Below are 19,319 nucleotides of genomic sequence, written 5' to 3' on the forward strand. Positions count from 1 at the left end.
CAGCAGGTCTTCTTCTTCTTCTGTTGTTTCTTGGTGGTTGGCCGGCAAACTTCGGTGTGCATTACCGCCACCTTCTGGTACTACTATTCTCTGCGTCCAATTTCTTCTGCATGTGCTCTCTTTCATTATTGTATTTTCTACCATAAATGACTGCGTGGTCTATATTCTCTATTTGGCTACATTAATCAATAACATTAATCCTGTATTATTTCATTTTTATGTTAATTTAAGTCAGTGGTCCTCAGTTATTTTCTGGTTTGTTTGAGGGGTTTATGTGTGCGTTTGTTTGTTGATGCCCTCTGCTGTTAAAAATAAGTATTGCGAGACATGCCGGATCACATGACGAGGGAGGACGCTTGTCAGGTTTTTGTCACATGGTCAAGAGACAGTTCGGGAGTGATGAGTGAATATAAGACGAATCTAATAACTGCAGATCCTAAATTTATGGTTATATGTCAGCTTACTTTCGTTTTTGTTAGGTTGTTTGGTCTGATTTCCATTTGTGTAGTTTGTGCCGTGAAATTGTTCTAATTGTCTTGATTGTGTTGTTATAGTTTTTACGGTGTTTGCTGGAGAGAAGATTGCTGTGAATAAACTGTGGTGAAACATCAGTTGCATGGAGCGTGGTCTGTTCCCTGGATCCAGTTATAGCTATGAACTACAGGCCACCAAAAATAGTGGAAGACAAGGAGATAACAGAGGCGTTACAAACTGCGTCCAGTGATCCATCTGAACAAGCCACCATGCAGGACTACAGGGACGACCGAAATCAAGCACTCCTTTCCTCCTGCCTGTGACATGTGCAAACTTACTTGTAAACGAACATGGCGTCGATCCATTCAGGGATTTCTTCACTGTTTCAGAGAAAGACATTTTGAGTGCTAGCAGCACCAAACGTTGTGCAAACAATTTGCAGTGACAGAAAAAAACATTGAGATTCAACACATCCAACAATATCAGCCACCTGAAACACAGCATTGCTACAACACCCGGGGCTTAAGCGATCTGTGATTTCATCATGGAAATGATAGTGCTGGACAGCCCTTTACCATTGTTGAAGATACCGCTTGACAATTTGAGACAGCAAACATGTCCAAGCCGTGATCCAAGAAGCAGCAACAAGAAGCAGCTTTTTCAACTTTTTATTGACGTCTGCATGTAGGTCATATATGTACAATATAATATAATTCTTACACGTTTATTACTCAAGCTCCTCAGTGAGTCTCTTACAGCGCTGGGGAGGAATGTTGGCCCACTCATCTTTGCAAAATTGTTGTCATTCAGCCACATTGGAGGCTTTTCCAGCATGAAGCGCCTTTTTAAGGTCATGCCACAGCATCTCAATAGGATTCAGGTCAGGACTTTGACTAGGCCACTCCAAAGTCTTCATTTGGTTTTTCTTTAGCCATTCAGAGGTGGACCTGCTGGTGTGTTTTGGATCATTGTCCTGCTGCAGAACCCAAGTTGGTTTCAGCTTGAGGTCACCAACAGATGGCCGGATGTTCTCCTTCAGGATTTTTTGGTAGACATCAGAATTCATGGTTCCATTTATCACAGCAAGTCTTCCAGGTCCTGAAGCAGCAAAACAGCCCCAGACCATCACACTACCACCACTATATTTTACTGTTGGTATGATGTTCTTTTTCTGAAATGCGGCATTACTATAACTCCAGATGTAATGGGACACACACCTTCCAAAAGGTTCAACTTTTGTCTCGTCAGACCACAGAGTATTTTCCCAAAGGTCTTGGGGATCATCAGTTCAGCAGTGGTTTTCACCTTGGAACTCTGCCATGCAGGCCATTTTTGCCCAGTGTCTTTCTTATGGTGGAGTCATGAACACTGACCTTAACTGAATAAGTGAGTGATAGTTTTCAATTACATTCATTCTTATTTGATACTTAATTTCTTTAGATCTTGGCATGATATCTAGCTTTTGAGGATCTTTTAGTCTGCTTCACTTTGATTGAGAACAGGTGTGGCAGTAATTACGCCTGGGTGTGGCTAGAGAAATTGAACACAAGTGTGATAAACCACAGTTAATTTATGTTTTAACTCGGGGGGCAATCACTTTTTCCACACAGGGCCATTAGGCTTGGAATTTTTTCTCCATTAATAATTTCATTTAAAAACTAAAATGTTTTTAAAACACTTTGCTTCACAAACATGAACAAAGTGTAAATAATATAATAATACCTTGTCTTTAATCCTACTAGAATTCATGTTTTGTTTGTATCTTCGACGGTAAGTCAAGGAGTTGGGAGCTGTTGTATGTTGTTGTATGTTCAAGTCCATATGTGTCACGAGAACTAAACATTTTGACTCGTGGTTACGTTGATAATGAAATTATCATATTGTTTTATATCTGCGACAGTAGTCTTCAATACCGCCCCAAGATGGCAGCCGCGTGACGTCATTCATTCTTTAGCTGCCGTAAAACATCTGCCAGAGACGGAAAATGCGGAAGTTAACGACTCGGGTAAAAAAGGCGAAAGTTACCAACGGTTAAACTGTGTGTTTGGTGTAGTCGCTGAAAAACAACATCAAAATGTTGAAAGAGTTGATAAGGGAGCGACTAATGGCGGCAGCTGATGAAATATTCACGCTGTTTGAACGAACGATAGCATCGTACGAGGAGGAACTTTCTCGAACAAGAGAGAAGGCCCGACGTCTGCAACAACTGGAAGCTGTTTGCAAGACTCAAATTGTGCTACAAACCGAAGGTATGTTCACAATCCTTTCACTTTTTTTCACACATACGTATGTCTTACGCATCTCGATGGGCAGAGTTCTCCCCAAAAGGTCGGTTTTTAGTTGTGAGTAACACCAAAACGAATAGAAACTAGTTTGTGCATTAAACAGGACCATTGGTCAGATGAGCCAACATTTACACCGTCAGTCGGTTTGTAACTGTAAATGTTTCATCAAAGCGAATGACAATAATACTAAATAAATAAGGTACATTCGCATTTCTTATCACAATTTCGTCATGGCAACAAATCGATGGCAGCCATGTTGATTTTCCAACCAACTAATGATCGCGCACGTTCCGGCTTTGTCAAGAGAACCAGCCTTCTCTTTTTTTTCCCTCGTCTTTTTTCTGTTAAAGTCGCACGTGATCGGTCAACGTGTGTGATGGGTTTTGTCCGTGTTGTGTTACCACTGTAACTGTTTGGAAATGTACAAATAATTCACACAATCATATTGGATGTTATCGTCTTAATTGAGATGCGTCTTTGTTTTGGTATTTTATAGTCAGTTTACTATAGCAATCTGTTAAAATAATCCATATAAAGAATAAACGTTGCTTTCTCAACTATAACTTATTTATTATAGCAATTGATAGTTTTATATCAATATATTTGTTATTTAATACTGATTTGTTTTGGTTTGGCACTGTTATTGGTGCTCCTGCATACAAGAATATTGAGCAAGATAAAGTACATACTTTCATACACACTTGAAAGTAGTTTTTGATGGACTATAAAATATTTGACATGACTGAACTAAAGTGTGTTTGTGTCCTGCAGATGACCAGAAGCCCCCTCATGTTAAAGAGGAGGAGGACCTCTGGACCACTCAGGAGGGAGAGTGTCTTCAAGGGCTGGAGGAGGATGATCTCACCAAGTTGCCACTGACTGTTGTCTCAGTGAAGACTGAAGATGATGAAGAGGAACCACAAGCAGACAACCTCTTCGCTCCACTAGCCGACAGAGACGACGAGCCATACTCTCTTGATGATGAAGAGAGGGACGACCCCCAAGTACCTTCGAGCAGCGATACAGACTGCGACAGTGAGAGGAGGACTCACACCGACACCAAACACTCTGAATGCTCTGAAAACAAGTCAGGTAGAGAATGTTTTACCTGCTCATTTTGTGATAAAAGCTTTTCTGATAAGACTGCGGTGACTCGACACATGAGAACACACACGGGGGAAAAGCCCTTTGGTTGTTCAGTTTGTGCTAAGAGATTCTCTCGAAAGTTTCACATGCTGTCACACATGCGAACGCACACAGGAGAAAAACCCTTTAGATGCTCAATTTGTGGCAAAGGGTTCAATCATAAGGGAAATATGGAATCGCACATGAGAATACACACAGGCGAGAAACCTTTTAGTTGCTCAGTATGTGACGAAACGTTCATAAGAAAGGTCTCTCTGATTGTACACCAAAGAACACACACGGGAGAAAAACCCTTCAGTTGCTCAGTTTGTGGAAAAAGATTCTCCCATAAGTCGTATATGGTAAAACACATGAGGACGCACACTGGAGAGAAACCTTTCATTTGCTCAATTTGTGGCAAAGGTTTGGCTGTGAAGGCGTCTTTGATTAGACACCAAAGAACACACACCGGAGAACAAAACTTTTAGTTTATGGTGAAAGATTTCGTTGAAAGGCAGTAATTCTAACGCACATGAGAAAAAACATAACCCTGTTCCCTTGGTGCTAACACGTTCACACGTAACACGTGGCGCCACGCTTTATTTTTGTTGCATCAACATATGCTTGATCAATTCATTCATTCATTATTTGAAAAGCATTCATCTGGACTTGTCTGGCTTTTTATGTCTTCTTTTTATTATAAAATAAAAAAATACATAGAATAAAACCTATCCAAAGGAAATATTGTTTCATAATTCACCTCTTTCTGCTCATGTGGTGTATTTCCTAATAAAGTTGTTTTTTCCTGCTTGCCGCTGATGCAGTATGTGTCTGTATGAATGTATGAAGTCTAATACGTTGAACAGAAGGCAAGGTAATAGTGTGGCCCATTGTTTCATCAGTGTACTCGCAAGACGTCTACTACAAAATGCTTGTCATATCTGACAATCCACAACAAATTCAGTATGAACGTGTATTCGGCCAAATGACGGCACAGTGAAAAGGCAAAGCGGCAGTACAGAAAAACTATTCAGGAAGTAGTAGAACCCATCATCCAGAAAGTTAACTCTCTTGCTCGGAGATGGACGACAGTTTCTTTCTGACCATAAATGTATTAAACAGTATATTAAAAGTACTCGTAGGGCTTCACTTTCTAAGAATGGTGGGGTCTGCTAGACCAGGGGTGTCCAAAGTGCAGCCTGAGGGCCATTTGCGGCCATTTTTTTTTGTAGGCCAGCGGCACATTCTAAAAATATGATTGAACAAGAAAACCAAAAAAAAAAAGCAGCATGGAGCATGATTCACCACGATTGTCAAATGATCAGCAGTATATAGAACAGTACAGTACATAGCTGTAACTTGCTGACTGTGCATTTCTACGTGCACCGCCATAAATCACAATTTATGTTTTATGTCTTAAAAAAACCCACGGCGTGAGTCATGTGGTCTGCTGTGTCTTTTATTCTTTTCTTTTCTTTTATTGATTTGTTTTGTTATTGTTTTAAATGTGTCATTTCTGTTTGATTTGCTATTTTTAATTATATTAATTTAAGTATGATTTATTGCTTTAAGAATTTTGTTAAGGATTTTGGAAGCTGTGTCTGAAAAATGTGCTACGGGAATAAAGTGGAGTGGATTTAATTGGATGTTTGTGTTACACATTCTTGCAACAAAGACGATTTTGATTCTGACCTCTTAGCACAGGGGTGTCCAAAGTGCGGCGTGGGGCTATTTGTATCCCGCAGCTGTTTTTTTATTGGCCCGTAGCACATTTAAAAAATATAATTTAACAAAAACACCAGAAAACCAGCAGTGATTTTACAAGAATAAAGTCAAAATATAAGCTGTAGTCTAACAAAAAAAACTCACGATTTTATGAGAATAATGTTGTAATATTATATATTATTATAATTTAGGCTGTCAATTGATTAAAATATTTCATCACAATTAATCACATTTTGTCTATAGTTAACTCAATCACATTTGATCACAGATGAAAAAAGTTTTATTTTATTGAAAAAATATACAATTAGACATCCCACAGTTTTTGCATGTTTAATGCGAGCGGTATTTTGGTCCACTTTGTTTGACAGTTCTTGAACGCACCTTATGACATTGTTCCTGGCAAAAAGTCAGCCCAGAAACGGCTCACTTCAAAAAAGAAACCACTCATTAGTTGGGACACTCGTATGCCGCAGTGCTTCCGTACCTTCCCGCTTCTCTCTGGCAAGTCGATGACGACATAGTCCGTGACAATTCCAATCACAGCGACAGTAGATACAAATAACTTTGGTCTTGTTGCGAGAGCCGTCTGCCAGGGCTTTCAAGTTAATTTACCAATCAAAATACCCCTTCCTTTATCCATTTCTGCTCAATATTTGCTCCAGTTTGTAGCTACAACGGGACGTGCACACGTTAATCGCACGTAAAAAAAAATAGTTTGTTAAAGGAAACTTCAGTTAACATGTTAATAAAGCATTTACTTTGACAGCCCAAATTATAATATTATGATCGTCATGTTCCTCAGGACAGGAATAATCACTTCCTGTCTTGCGCTCTTATTTTGGAATGCTGCACTTCCTGCTGGGGACAAGATGCAGCAAATGATGTGGCGGAGGAAGTTATAATGTTAGAGAATAAAGTCCACGTATGGTAATAAAGTCATCAGAAGAAGAAAATTTACAAGAAGAAAGTTGGAATAGCTGGGAAAAAAACTTTTAAAATGCTGTAATTTTATGACGATAAAGGCGAAATATTAAGAGAAAAAAGTTTGCATGTTTACGAGAATAACCTCGCAATATTAAGAGGAAAAAATAATGTAATTTTAGTCGTTATGTCATATTGTGAGAAACAAAACAAAGTTGTATTTTTGGGAAAATTAGGTTAAAAAAGAAAAACGTTAAAATATTATAGGAATAAATGCATAATGTTCCAAAAATAAAAATTTACAAAGATTATCTAAGAAGAAAGTTGAAACACTTGGGAAATTAAAAAAACTACAAGAGCAAAAATGAGGGAAGAAAAGAGTGCAGTGCAAAGTTGATACTAATAATAGGCTTTTTCACCTATACAGTATCACAAAGTTTCTTCTTAGCATATCTTCATGTTTTGCTTTACAAAATACAAAAGGGGTCCTTGCATCCTTTCGTTTTTCACTATGTGGCCCTCGCTGGAAAAACGTTTGGACACCTCATCTTTTTCTTCTTCAGCTTGTCATCTTCATTACTATCGCAAGATGGCAACAAACATCATGGATTAGTTTAGGTGCCGTAAAACATCCATCGAAGAAGAAAAAGACGGAAGATCCCGCGGAGGTCGACTGGTCCTTGGGAGAAGGAAGTGACGGAGGAGGCGGAAGTGACTGTCGAATGCTCGAGGCGCCAAAATTGAAGCGCGAAAAGTGCGAGATAAGGAATACAATAAGTATTGAATATACAGTTGAGAGATTTGATATCTGGACTGGAGGTGGGTTGTGGGAAGTGGACTGCATAGGTCTCGGCCGACGGCCTATATGGGCCCGGTACGACGAGACCGGTGCGCCACGACCTGCAACAAACCAAAAGAGATACGAAGAGCTGGTGGCGGTGGAGCGGAGGGAGCTGAAGTGCGAGTGCAACCAAACTGTACCGTGAGTGTAACAATGGGCTGTAGCTCAGATGATGTTAGCGACGAAGGGGCAGAGGAGATGGAGTACACACAGGTTAAAATAGCAAGGAAACAGTCATGGTCAGAAGCAAGCAGCGGGAAAGATCATGATGGAAGACAAACAAAGAAAAAATACGAGCTAAAACAAATGGCAAAGAAGAGTCAGATGAAGAATACAAAGTTATTATTACAATGAGCAAAGATAAAGGACATTTTCACCCAGTTCATCTGACTAAAGCAATTGAAAAAGAAATAGGGAAAGTTAAATACGCCAAAATGCTCAATAACAGAAGAATACTAATTTCGACAGCAAATAAAAGACAGCAAGAAAACATTATGAGATTGAAGTACCTTGATGGAGGAGAAATAAAGGTACACATACCAGGAGAGGCAGCAGTAATAAGAGGAGTTACTGTATATCAAACGTACCGTTGGAAATGTCCATGGATGAGGTGAAGAGAGAAATAAGAGGGGGCAAAATAACAGAAGCTAGACGACTCCAAACCAGCAGAGGAGGAGTAAAAAGTGACAGTTTGTCTGTATTACTTGTATTTGAAAAGACAATACCGACAGACATACGTATAGGATGTATGAATTTTAGGGTGAGGGAGTACATTCCTCAACCACTAAGATGTTACAAATGTCAGAGAATGGGACACACGGCACAGCAATGTCAGTGGAGGCAAAGGTGTGCAAAGTGTGGTGGAGAACATGACTATGGGAAGTGTGCTAGCGATGCTAAACTAAGATGTTGCAATTGTGGAGGAGAACATAGTGCCGCATATGGCGGCTGTGAAGTGCAAAGACATGCCAAAGAAGTGCAAAAATACAAAAGAGAAAATAAGGTATCATATGCTGAAGCAGTAAAGAATATAGGTATGTGTGTAATTAAGCAAAATAAACCAGTAGAGAATCAGGAAACTCATATAGACCAGACAGGACAAGTAGTAGGGCTTCCTCAGAGAACAGACCATAGAAGATCTCAATCAGAATGGAATGCTCCCTAACAGAAATGTAATCATAAGTGTGCAATTGAAGAAGACACATTAGTAGTAAATAAAAAGAACTTTGTAGCTTTTATATGTAAAGTCATCAATGTGGCCACGAGGCAGGAAAGGAAAAGTGACAGGATCAAAACGGTTGTGGAAGCGGCAGAACAATATTTAAACATCAAAGACGTGAAAGCAGAAGAAATACATAGTATGTTGACTATACATAATGATGCAGGACCTCAGAACGGTAATTAAAATCACAATGGTACTCCACATCCTACAATGGAATGCAAGAAGTTTAATAGCAAATGGACAAGAACTTAAGAAATATATAACAGAAAGTAGGAAAAGACCTGATATTATATGTGTGCAAGAAACGTGGCTTAGACCACAGCTGGATTATGTGTTGAATGGCTATGAATCAGTGCGATTCGATTGAAAAGAAAACCAAGGGGGAGGGTGTGCAACATTTGTGAGGGATGGAATAATATATAATAGAATAACAACAGCAAATGAAATAGAATGTGTGATTGTTGAAATACATCAAGCAAATAGAAATATAATCATTATTAATATATATAACCCCTGTAAACTACTAGATGTTGAAACAATGGAGAAGATAATAAGGAGGCATGGTGGTAGAGAGATCTGGTGTGGGGACTTTAATGCACATAATAGTTTATGGGGAAGTAAGCAAACAGATCACAATGGAGCAGTAGTAGAAGAACTCATGGATATCAGACAGTTAGTATGCTTAAACAAGGGAAATGGAACAAGAATAGATATACGCTCAAATACAATGTCATGCATTGATTTAACTCTGGTCTCACATAGCTTGGCAAGTTCCTGTGAATGGTATGTAAATGAAACCACAAGTATAGGAAGTGACCATTTTCCGATAAGTTGTACAATAAACGCAGAAGTAGATATCAAAGAAAGACACAGACATAAAAAGTGGTGCTTTTCAAAAGCGGATTGGGGAAAATTCAGGGAGGAATGTAGCAAAGCAGCAAATTCAATATGAATGGAAGGTGGCATAGAGGAATGCACAGTTAAGATGACAAATAAGATCATAGAGGCAGCAATGAAAAGTATACCGTGTAAGTCAATTGGAGGGGAAAGGAAAATGGTTCCATGGTGGAATGAAAAGTGCACAACAGCTGTAAAAGAAAGAAATTGCGCATTAAGAAGGTTAAGGAAGAACCTCAGCCAAGAAAATGTAATAAATTATCAGAGGAAAAAAGCTATAGCCCGAAGAGTAATTAAAAACAGTAAACAAAACGCATGGAGGGATTATTGCTCTGCCATAGGAAGGGAAATTAAGATAGGAGATGTATGGTCAATGTTGAAGAAGATGAGTGGGAAAAACGTGTTTACTAAAATACCTATATTAGAAGATAAGGGAACAATGTATGTGACTGATAAAGAAAAAGCAAATGTGCTGGGGAAAAAGTTTGCAGGGGTGCACAGTGGAGACCATCTGGATGCTAATCATAGACGAGGGAAGGAGAGGATGATAAAAAAGAATAGGGATGTGTTACTAAAACAGGATAGTGAGGAGAGTGTGATGGATGTTGAAATTAATATCAATGAATTGCTAATAGTATTAAATAGAAGTAAAGATACTGCAACAGGAGAAGACCAATTGAGTTATATTATGTTCCAGAATCTACCAGAAAATATGTTGGGAAAAATATTATATTTATTTAACAAAATATGGGAAGAAGGGATAATACCAAAGCAATGGAAAAGTGCATTAATTTGACCATTTAATAAACCCGGTAAGGATCCAAAACACCCTGTGAATTATCGACCTATTGCTCTTACATCACATCTATGCAAATGGATGGAGAAAGTTCTAGTCAGAAGACTTAACTATTTCCTTGAAAGTCGAGAGTTACTGACAACTTATCAGTGTGGGTTTAGAAAAGGACGATCAACAATGGATGCTGTAGTTAGAGTAAGTAATGAAATAGAGAAAACCTTTAAAATGAAAGAGTTGATGAATATTGTATTCTTTGATATTGAAAAGGCTTATGATTCCATGTGGTGGGAGGGTTTATTGATTAAGATGAATAGGATGGGAATTAGAGGTAGGTTCTATAACTGGGTCCTTGATTTCATATCGGACAGAAAGTTCAAAGTTAAAGTAGGATCAGAGATGTCAGAAGAATACAGTATAGCAAATGGTATACCACAGGGGAGTGTAATTAGCCCAGTTTTGTTTAACATAATGATAAATGATATATTCATGAATCTGGATAGAAGGATTGGGTCGGCCCTATATGCAGATGATGGAGTGATTTGGGCAAGGGGACGAGATTCTATAAATGTGACAAGTAAAATGAAGGAAGCAATAAAGAAGATAGAACAATGGTCATATGACTGGGGATTTAAGATATCACCCAATAAAACATGTTACATGACGATTACCAGGAAAAAAGGCATAAAAAATCAGAACCTGATGCTATATGGACAAAACATGATAAAAGTAGATCATTTTAAATATCTTGGTATGTGGCTAGATCAGAAAGGCACATGGAAGACCCATGTGGAAAAGGTAGAAGAGAAATGTAAGAGGATAATAAACTTAATGAGAGCTGTTACAGGTAAGGAGTGGGGAGCAGATAAACAGTCACTAATATATATATATATAGAGCTTTGATGAGAGCAAATATAGATTATGGAAGTTTTGTATATGGAGCTGCAGCTAAAATACATTTAATGAAAATAGAAAGAAATATTCACAAAGCATTTAGGACATGTACAGGTGCAATCACATCAACACCAATTAAAACAATGCAGGTTGAGTTAGGAGAAGTACCGTATGACCTGAGAAGAGATCAACTTATGTTAACATACTGGAGTAGACTTAAAGGATGTAGGCATGGACATCTGGCCAAGAATGTGATAGAGGAATGTTGGGAGTATAATACAACTAAAAGTAATAGCTTTGGGTGGGTAATTAAAGATAAAATAGATAAATATAACATAAAAAATATACATATTAATAATTCTACACCCATAAGCAATATTCCTATCTGGCTATTTCCTAAACCTGAAGTAGATATACATATAACAGAGTTAAAAAATAAATGGAAAGATAGTGAAAAAGGACATAAGGCAAGTCAATATATTAAAAACAAATATTATGGTTACTTAGATATGTATACAGATGGATCAAAAAGTGAAGAAGGGAAGGTGGGGATTGGAATCTATGTACCATCAATGAATTATAGCATCATTAAAAGATTACCTGACCAGCTCTCGGTTTATACAGCAGAAATGATGGCAATTATTATAGGCTTGCAATGGATAGAGGAAATAAAAGCAGATAGAGTGGTATGTTGTGTGGACTCTCTGGCAGCATTATATAGTATTAAAAATATGGAATCAAGTCGAGAGGATTTATTATTAGAAATACATCAAAACTTATTCCAACTACACATGTTAAAAATAGACATAAGATTTTGCTGGGTGCCTGCACATGTAGGGGTGGAGGGGAATGAGGTGGCAGATAAAATGGCTAAAATGGGAATTAGAAGGAATGAAATTATAGATATACCTGCTGGTAAAGGCGAAGTAAAGGCAATAATCAAAAAACAAATGATGGAGAAATGGCAAAATAGGTGGGATGAGGGTAGTAGCGGGAGAAAATATTATAAAGTACAAAAATCTATCAGTACACAAGGGGTGAAGAGAAAAAACAGAAAAGAGGAAATAGTGTTAACTAGGATGAGGCTCAATCACACCGGGTTAAATGACAAGATGTTTTTGATAGGGAAATGTAAATCAAAAGTATGTATGGAATGCAAAAGTATAGAGAACGTAGAACACATATTACTACACTGCAAGAGATATAGGGAAGAACGTGTAACGTTAAGGAAAAGAATTAAGAAGATAGGAAGGGAATGGAGCATTGAGGGTATTTTAGGAACAGGTGGGGAGGGGGTAAGAGATATACAGAGGGCAGTGATAGAATATTTGAAGGACACAGGATTATATAATAGAATATAGATAAGTATTAGAATATTTTAGTATTATATTATATAGTATTATATAGTAATATATAGTATTATATAAGTATTATTATTAGTAGTAGTATAAGTAGTCTCCTCACTATCTAAGATAGCATAAAGTAAGATACTGTATATGGCCCATGTTACGTACTCCGGTACAGTAGGTGGCGGTATGCACCTTTTCAAGTCATGGTTGCAACCCGCCATTAAACTAAAAGAAGAAGAAGAAAAAGACGGAAGTTAGCAAAAGATGTTCGTAAAAGAGCGTTTGTGGTCGTTTAATTAATTGAAAATGCTGAAAGAGTTGGTGAAGGAGCGACTAGCTGCGGCGGCAGATGAAATATTCGCGCTGTTTGAAAGAACGATAGCGTCGTACGAAGAGGAACTTCTTCGAACAAGAGAGGAGAAGGAGCGACATCGACAACAAATGGAAGCAGTTTGCAAGACTCAAATTGTGTTACACATTGAAGGTATGTTTACATGTTTACGAGCCTACTTACTCATTTAACACAATGTGTACCTTAGTGAGACGAAGTGAGCACGTTTTATTCATGAAATCATATCAAATTATTCTCCAAGATGGCGGCCAATGTACATTATTGAAGTGTGGCAAATTTTTACAAATACTACTAAATTGTACTACTTCGTGTTGGTCGTGCCTTTATAAGAAGTGAATGCATAGCCCAACTTTAAACTTTAAACTTTTCACAAATAATGAACTATTTTGATGTTGTTATGACATAATAGATTAAACGTCAGATGTTAAAAAAAATGTTTTATGTCATGGCCAACATGCAGAAATGCATTTTGTCCAAATACAAGAACATTCAAGTACTAACGGCAGAGACTTCGTAGAAAAAGCTTCAGAAATTGCTGCTTATCTTTTAGCAATAGCTACTGTAATTGTAGATGACAAGCTCAAAGTCCACTTTGAATTACACAATTCATAATAAAGTGTGTTTATTTTTCAGATGACCAGCAGCTGGTTGGTCATGAAGGAGACCGTCCCCCTCGGCTGCAGGCTGATCCACGGCCCCCCCACGTTAAAGAGGAAGACAAGGAACATTGGAGCATTTAGGAGGGAGAGCTTCTTCTACGACTGGAGGAGGCTGATCTTACCAAGTTGCCACTGGCTGATGTCTCTGTGAAGACTGAAGACCATGAAGACAAACCACCTGAGTCCTCACAGCTTCATCACAGTCCAAGTGAGGAGAACAGAGGGGTGGTGCCTCCAACAACAGAAGCTGATGGAGACCACTGTGGAGGATCACAAGCAGACAGCCTCTTAGCTCCACTATCAGATAGTGATGGCACAACTTCCTCAGAAAAGGAACCAACTCTTATTAATGGGACAACGTCACACATTAGACATCGCTTAGCGAAAAAGTGCTTCATCCGCTCAGTTTGTGGCAAAAGCTTTTCTTATAAATGCCGTTTGAACAGACACATGCAGACACACACAGAAAAAACCTTGAGTTGTTCATTTTGTGGCAAAAGATTCTCTCTCCAGACTCAAGAGGTAGCACACGTGAGAAGCCACGCTGGACAGAAACGTTTTAGTTGCTCAGTTTGTCAGAATAAATTTACTCGCAAGTCCATTTTGAAAAGGCACATGCTGACGCACACGGGGGAAAAACCCTTCCGCTGCTTGCTTTGTGGCAAAGGATTCTCTCAGAAGTTGTGTATAGAATCGCACGTGAGAACGCACACTGGAGAGAAACCTTTCAGTTGTGCCGTTTGTGGCAAAAGATTCACTCAAAAGTCGTGCATGGTATTACACATGAGGACGCACACGGGAGAGAAACCTTTTAGTTGTTCGGTTTGTGGCGAACGTTTTTCATGTCGGAGTAATATGAACGTGCACATGAGAAGGCACACAGGAGAAAAACCTTTTCGGTGTTCAGTTTGTGGTAAATGCTATTCTTCTAAGGCCTTTATGCAGACACACATTCAGAGGCACCAAGTAGAGTAAAGATTTGTCTCTCCGGCATGTGTCAACGTCCTCAATTTTCGTATTGTGGGACTATTAATAAAGGCTCATGCTAACTGTAAGCAATAATATAGTCTTTGTGTTGGTGGTGACCAGGGGTCACCAATGTTTTTTCTTGAAAATTGTCCACTAGCGCCTCATTTTTGTAACATTTATTATCATAGCTTATATCAACCCTAAACAAACCAAATATGCTTGTTGTACCAGAACATTAACAAAATACTGGTATCCACAACTCCCTTTTTGCATTTCAGAATGCATTTATTTCTAGTGTTCTCACATTATTAACAAAAACCTGAATGAAAAGCAGGCTTGTGGGCGCCTCAAGTTGTCATGTAAAAAATCCAAAGCTACTGTACATGGCCCTGTGTGAAAAAGTGATGCCCCCAAAACTTAATAACTGGTTGGGCCCCCCTTAGCAGCAACAACTGCAATCAAGCGTTTGCAATGAGTCTCTTACAGCGCTGGGGAGGAATGTTGGCCCACTCATCTTTGCAGAATTGTTGTCATTCAGCCACATTGGAGGCTTTTCCAGCATGAAGCGCCTTTTTAAGGTCATGCCACAGCATCTCAATAGGATTCAGGTCAGGACTTGGACTAGGCCACTCCAAAGTCTTCATTTTGTTTTTCTTCAGCCATTCAGAGGTGGACTTGCTGGTGTGTTTTGGATCATTGTCCTGCTGCAGAACCCAAGTTGGTTTCAGCTTGAGGTCACCAACAGATGGCCGGATGATGCGGCATTACTTTTATGCCAGATGTAATGGGACACACTAACGTAACTCTTACTACAGAAGTACAATTTGCTGCATTTAAGTATGCTCGTCAATCCCAGAAAATGCATCTACACTCAAAACGTGAATCCAACTTAAATTACATGGTGTTTTTTAATGCAACCCCACATGCCTCACAATAACATGGATAAAGTGTGATTCAAATATTCCGCTACTATTAAAAGAGACTATGAGGCAAATAGATTTTCAGACATGTGTGCTATCTTTTTAGCTTGATTTACATTTCCTGTTCATTTGGAGCTGTTAATGGCCCTTGCATCCTTTCATTTTTCACTTGGGCCAAAAATGGAAAAAGATCATGGCAGGGGTTGTTGAAGGGAGGAACACTTTTTTTTGTGTTTGTTTTTGTATTTCATTGTATTTGTTTTTCCCTCAGTTTGACTGTAATTTGGATGTAACGTGGCTTCATTGCTGTGATATCGATCCATTACTTTACTTGAAACTTAACTTGACCTTAAGGAGGGCGGCGGCGCTTCAGCCCACCAGAGACAGACAACCAAAACATGAAGTCTCAAAAATGAATTAGCACCAATTTGTGGTACCAGTGAGAGTACAAACTATGCTTTTGTTAAACAGATTAGTACTTGTTTAAATTGATACGGTGAAAATGACACAAATATTTGTACAACTGATTGTGTCCGCCTTGCGGCTCTTATTCTTCCTCAGCGCCCACTTGTAGCAGTCTTTCATACCGCCGCAAGGTGGCAGCAGCGTGGCGTTGGATGTCGCTTGGCTTGCCGTAAAGCATCCATCTAAGTCGAAAAAGACGGAAGTTAGCAAAGCGTTGAGTCTGTCACGAGACAAAGCGCGGAGGCGACGAAGGGTAATCGACTTAAAAACATTCAAAATGTTGAAATATTTGATCAGACAACGACTAATGGCGGCGGCGGACGAAATATTCGCACTGTTTGAAAGAACCATAGCGTCGTACGAGGAGGAACTTTCTCGAACAAGAGAAGAGAAAGAGCAACATCGACAACAACTGGAGGCTATTTATTTGAGTCGAAGTATGCTACACGTCGAAGGTACGATTACATGTTCGCAAACATTCTACTTTTAACACATTTGAGAAACGTATTGATGTGCTAAAATCGCCTGCCTTTGGCGACATCACCGCATTACACCAGTAAATGTCCAAAATTTTATGTGTACAGTAATCGACACACTTCAGACTTCGCCTTGTCGTCTTGATTTTTTTGAATGCAAGTTCACACATTGTAAAGTATATTAATTATTATTATTTTTGGTCTGGTTAAAACGAACTCCAGTCCGTTTGCACTACGTGCGGTTCGGTTGATCGAGTTGGAACGCAGTCCCACTGAACCCAGGATCCAACCAATCAAACCAAGCGTCTGAGTCTGTATTCAGGGAGCTGCTATCCATTAGCCTGGTTAGGCTCGCATTTGGTGACATCATATCCGGTGTTTTGGCCTGTTGTGGTGGTTGGCGTTGACACTCGTGTGGCTCATGGTCCCCTGGCAGGCAGGCAGGCAGGCCGAGACCCATCTCTCAAAATCACCGGTTACGATGTGACCAAATGCGATCCTAACCAGGCTAGAACACCCAACAAACAGAAAGCTGAGTGAAAGTCATCAAAGAAATAAGACCTTAATGTAAGCCGAGAAGCATAAACACAGTAGTTAAAATATACCTGGATCTTTACAGTCCGATGAAGTCACATCTCCAGGAACCTTTAATGCAATTTATATCCTCTTTGGTGCAAACATTCCATCATAGGTTAAAAAAAAAAAAAAGTCTTGTTGTGGGTGTGTGAGTTCATCAGACAATGTACACGTCACATACACGCACCTGTGGGACAACCATGTGACCAATTGTTAAACAGATTTTTTTTTAAAAGTGACACATTACGGAATAATTGGTCATCAATAATCATGGTCGTCCCACGTGTAGGACACCAGCACAGCTTCTGCCTTTCCACATATTTGATGCACTGTGTAATATTTGACATGTCTGAGTTAAAGTGTGTTTGTGTCCCGCAGAAGTCCAACAGATGATTGGTCGTCAAGAAGAACATCCCCCCCAGCCACAGGGGGTGAGCTCCACTTTCGAGCGGGAGGCACCACAGACCCCCCACGTTAAAGAGGAAGAGGAGGAACACTGGATCACTGAGGAGGGAGAGCGTCTTCAAGGGCTGGAGGATGCTGATTTGACCGTTGTGTCTGTGAAGACTGAAGACGATGAAGATGAACCCCAAGTGGACAACTTCTTAGCTCCACTGTCAGATGGTGAGGCTGACGCCAGGGGCATCACCCATGGACGTGTGACCACCGGTAGAGACTGCGAAGGTGATATGAGGACTCACACTGACAGCAAACACTCTGAATGTTCTGAAAAGGAGACAGGAAAAGAACGTTTTGCCTGCTCGGTGTGTGGAAAACCCTTCACTTTTAGGAGTGCTTTCAATCAACACATGCGGACGCACACAGGCGAAAAGCCCTTTACTTGTTCAGTTTGCGGCGATACATTTGCTCAGAAGTGCAATTTGACGAGACACATGAGAACGCACACGGGAGAAAAACCCTACAGTTGTTCAGTTTGTGGTAAAATTTACGCCGACAGGCCAATTTTGGCATCGCACATGAGAACACACACAGGCGAAAAACCCTTTTGTTGCTCAGTCTGTGGCGATACGTTTGCGCAGAGGTGCAATTTGAATAGACACATGAGAACACACACAGGAGACAAACCCTTTAGTTGCTCGATCTGTGGTGGGAAATTTGCCCAAAAGGTCTCTTTAAATGTTCACATGCTGACACACACGGGAGAAAAGGATTTTAGTTGTTCAGTTTGTGGTAAAAGTTTTTCTCGAAAAGATTATGTGATATTACACATGAGAACGCACACGGGGGAAAAACCCTTCAGTTGCCCGCTGTGTGGAAAACGATTCTCTCGAAAGATGTTCATGGTATCACACATGAAAACACACACGGGGGAAAAACCTTTTAGTTGTTCAGTGTGTGATAAGAGATTTTCTCGAAAGATCTTCATGGTAGAACACATGAAAACACACACAGGAGAAAAACCTTTTAGTTGCCCAGTTTGTGGTAAAAGGTGCTCTCAGAAGGGTAATTTGGTTCGACACATGAGAACACACACAGGAGAAAATTCTTTTAGTTGTTAGGTCCAATTTATTTATCCTCTAAAGGATGTACACATTTTGGACAGAGAAGACATGGTTTGAAAGAGGAGTGAGCGAAGCCATCTTCGTTAAGATTGAGAAGCCATCTCTGAACAGAGGGGGAGGTCTGCAACAGCACCTTTCATCCCTTCCTAAAATATTAAATCATTTAGCCTCTAACTAATAAACAAGGCACAGCCATCTTGGTTGCAGGTGGGTCCATGACCACCATTACATCTGAATGGGAAGGTGATACCACCCAAACGACACCACTAATAAGCCTAATCATTCTTGGATCTTGCACCAAGTTCTCAGACGAGAGCTGTCCTATCTAGTTTGCCTGGTGTGTGTCCCACCTAGTCTTGAACTGATGAAGCCTGCTCGGATGAGAGGCGAAACGTCTTCTAGGACAACCTGAACAGTCCAGTTGGGATCGATTCAAAGCCCTGAGAAGAACAACAGTTCCTTCCAGTGAATCCTTTAAGGCAGCACACATGGAGACACATCCAGGAGACGTGTCCAGTTTGTGCTAACAGAGAGATCAGCAAAAGTGTCAGTGTCCCCCTTGCGGGACAAATACAGTAGTAAAGGTTCATTCTATTTAATATGTCCTTGTAAGTCATTGTGCCTTAACAACCTCTGTGTTAGTATTTACTCTTTAATAATGAATGAATAATTACACATTTAAATCTCTGAAAAAATGTACATTTACAGTATTTACCAATGACTCAAGTCCTTAGTAACATTGTAGTCGTTTTTCTCTCATAATGTCTATTTGTGTGTCTATTGTAGCTTGCTAGAATCTCCATATCATTATTAAAGTTTTAAACAAAGACGGTGTTGTGTTTATGATGCTGTT

The 19,319-nt window shown here is 39.5% G+C and overlaps 1 protein-coding gene across 1 annotated transcript; it reads left to right on the top strand.

The window, feature by feature from the left end:
• The first annotated feature begins 2,466 nt into the window (after window positions 1-2,466).
• LOC129180510 (gastrula zinc finger protein XlCGF8.2DB-like) lies at window positions 2,467-5,510 on the top strand. The gene is made up of 2 exons (XM_054775060.1): window positions 2,467-2,723; window positions 3,531-5,510. The coding sequence occupies exons 1-2, from the start codon at window positions 2,549-2,551 to the stop codon at window positions 4,370-4,372; spliced, it is 1,017 nt and encodes a 338-aa protein (XP_054631035.1). The 5' UTR covers window positions 2,467-2,548; the 3' UTR covers window positions 4,373-5,510.
• Window positions 5,511-19,319: the final 13,809 nt, after the last annotated feature.

This window comes from Dunckerocampus dactyliophorus, chromosome 4 (genome assembly GCF_027744805.1).
Source record: "Dunckerocampus dactyliophorus isolate RoL2022-P2 chromosome 4, RoL_Ddac_1.1, whole genome shotgun sequence".
Classification (NCBI taxonomy): domain Eukaryota; kingdom Metazoa; phylum Chordata; class Actinopteri; order Syngnathiformes; family Syngnathidae; genus Dunckerocampus; species Dunckerocampus dactyliophorus.

Bases quoted from the DNA above. Each gene is read 5' to 3' on its own strand.
- LOC129180510 (XM_054775060.1), top strand. From the start codon at position 2,549: ATGTTGAAAGAGTTGATAAGGGAGCGACTAATGGCGGCAGCTGATGAA. The intron at 2,724-3,530 runs GTATGTTCACAA...TGTGTCCTGCAG, and splicing joins AATTGTGCTACAAACCGAAG to ATGACCAGAAGCCCCCTCAT.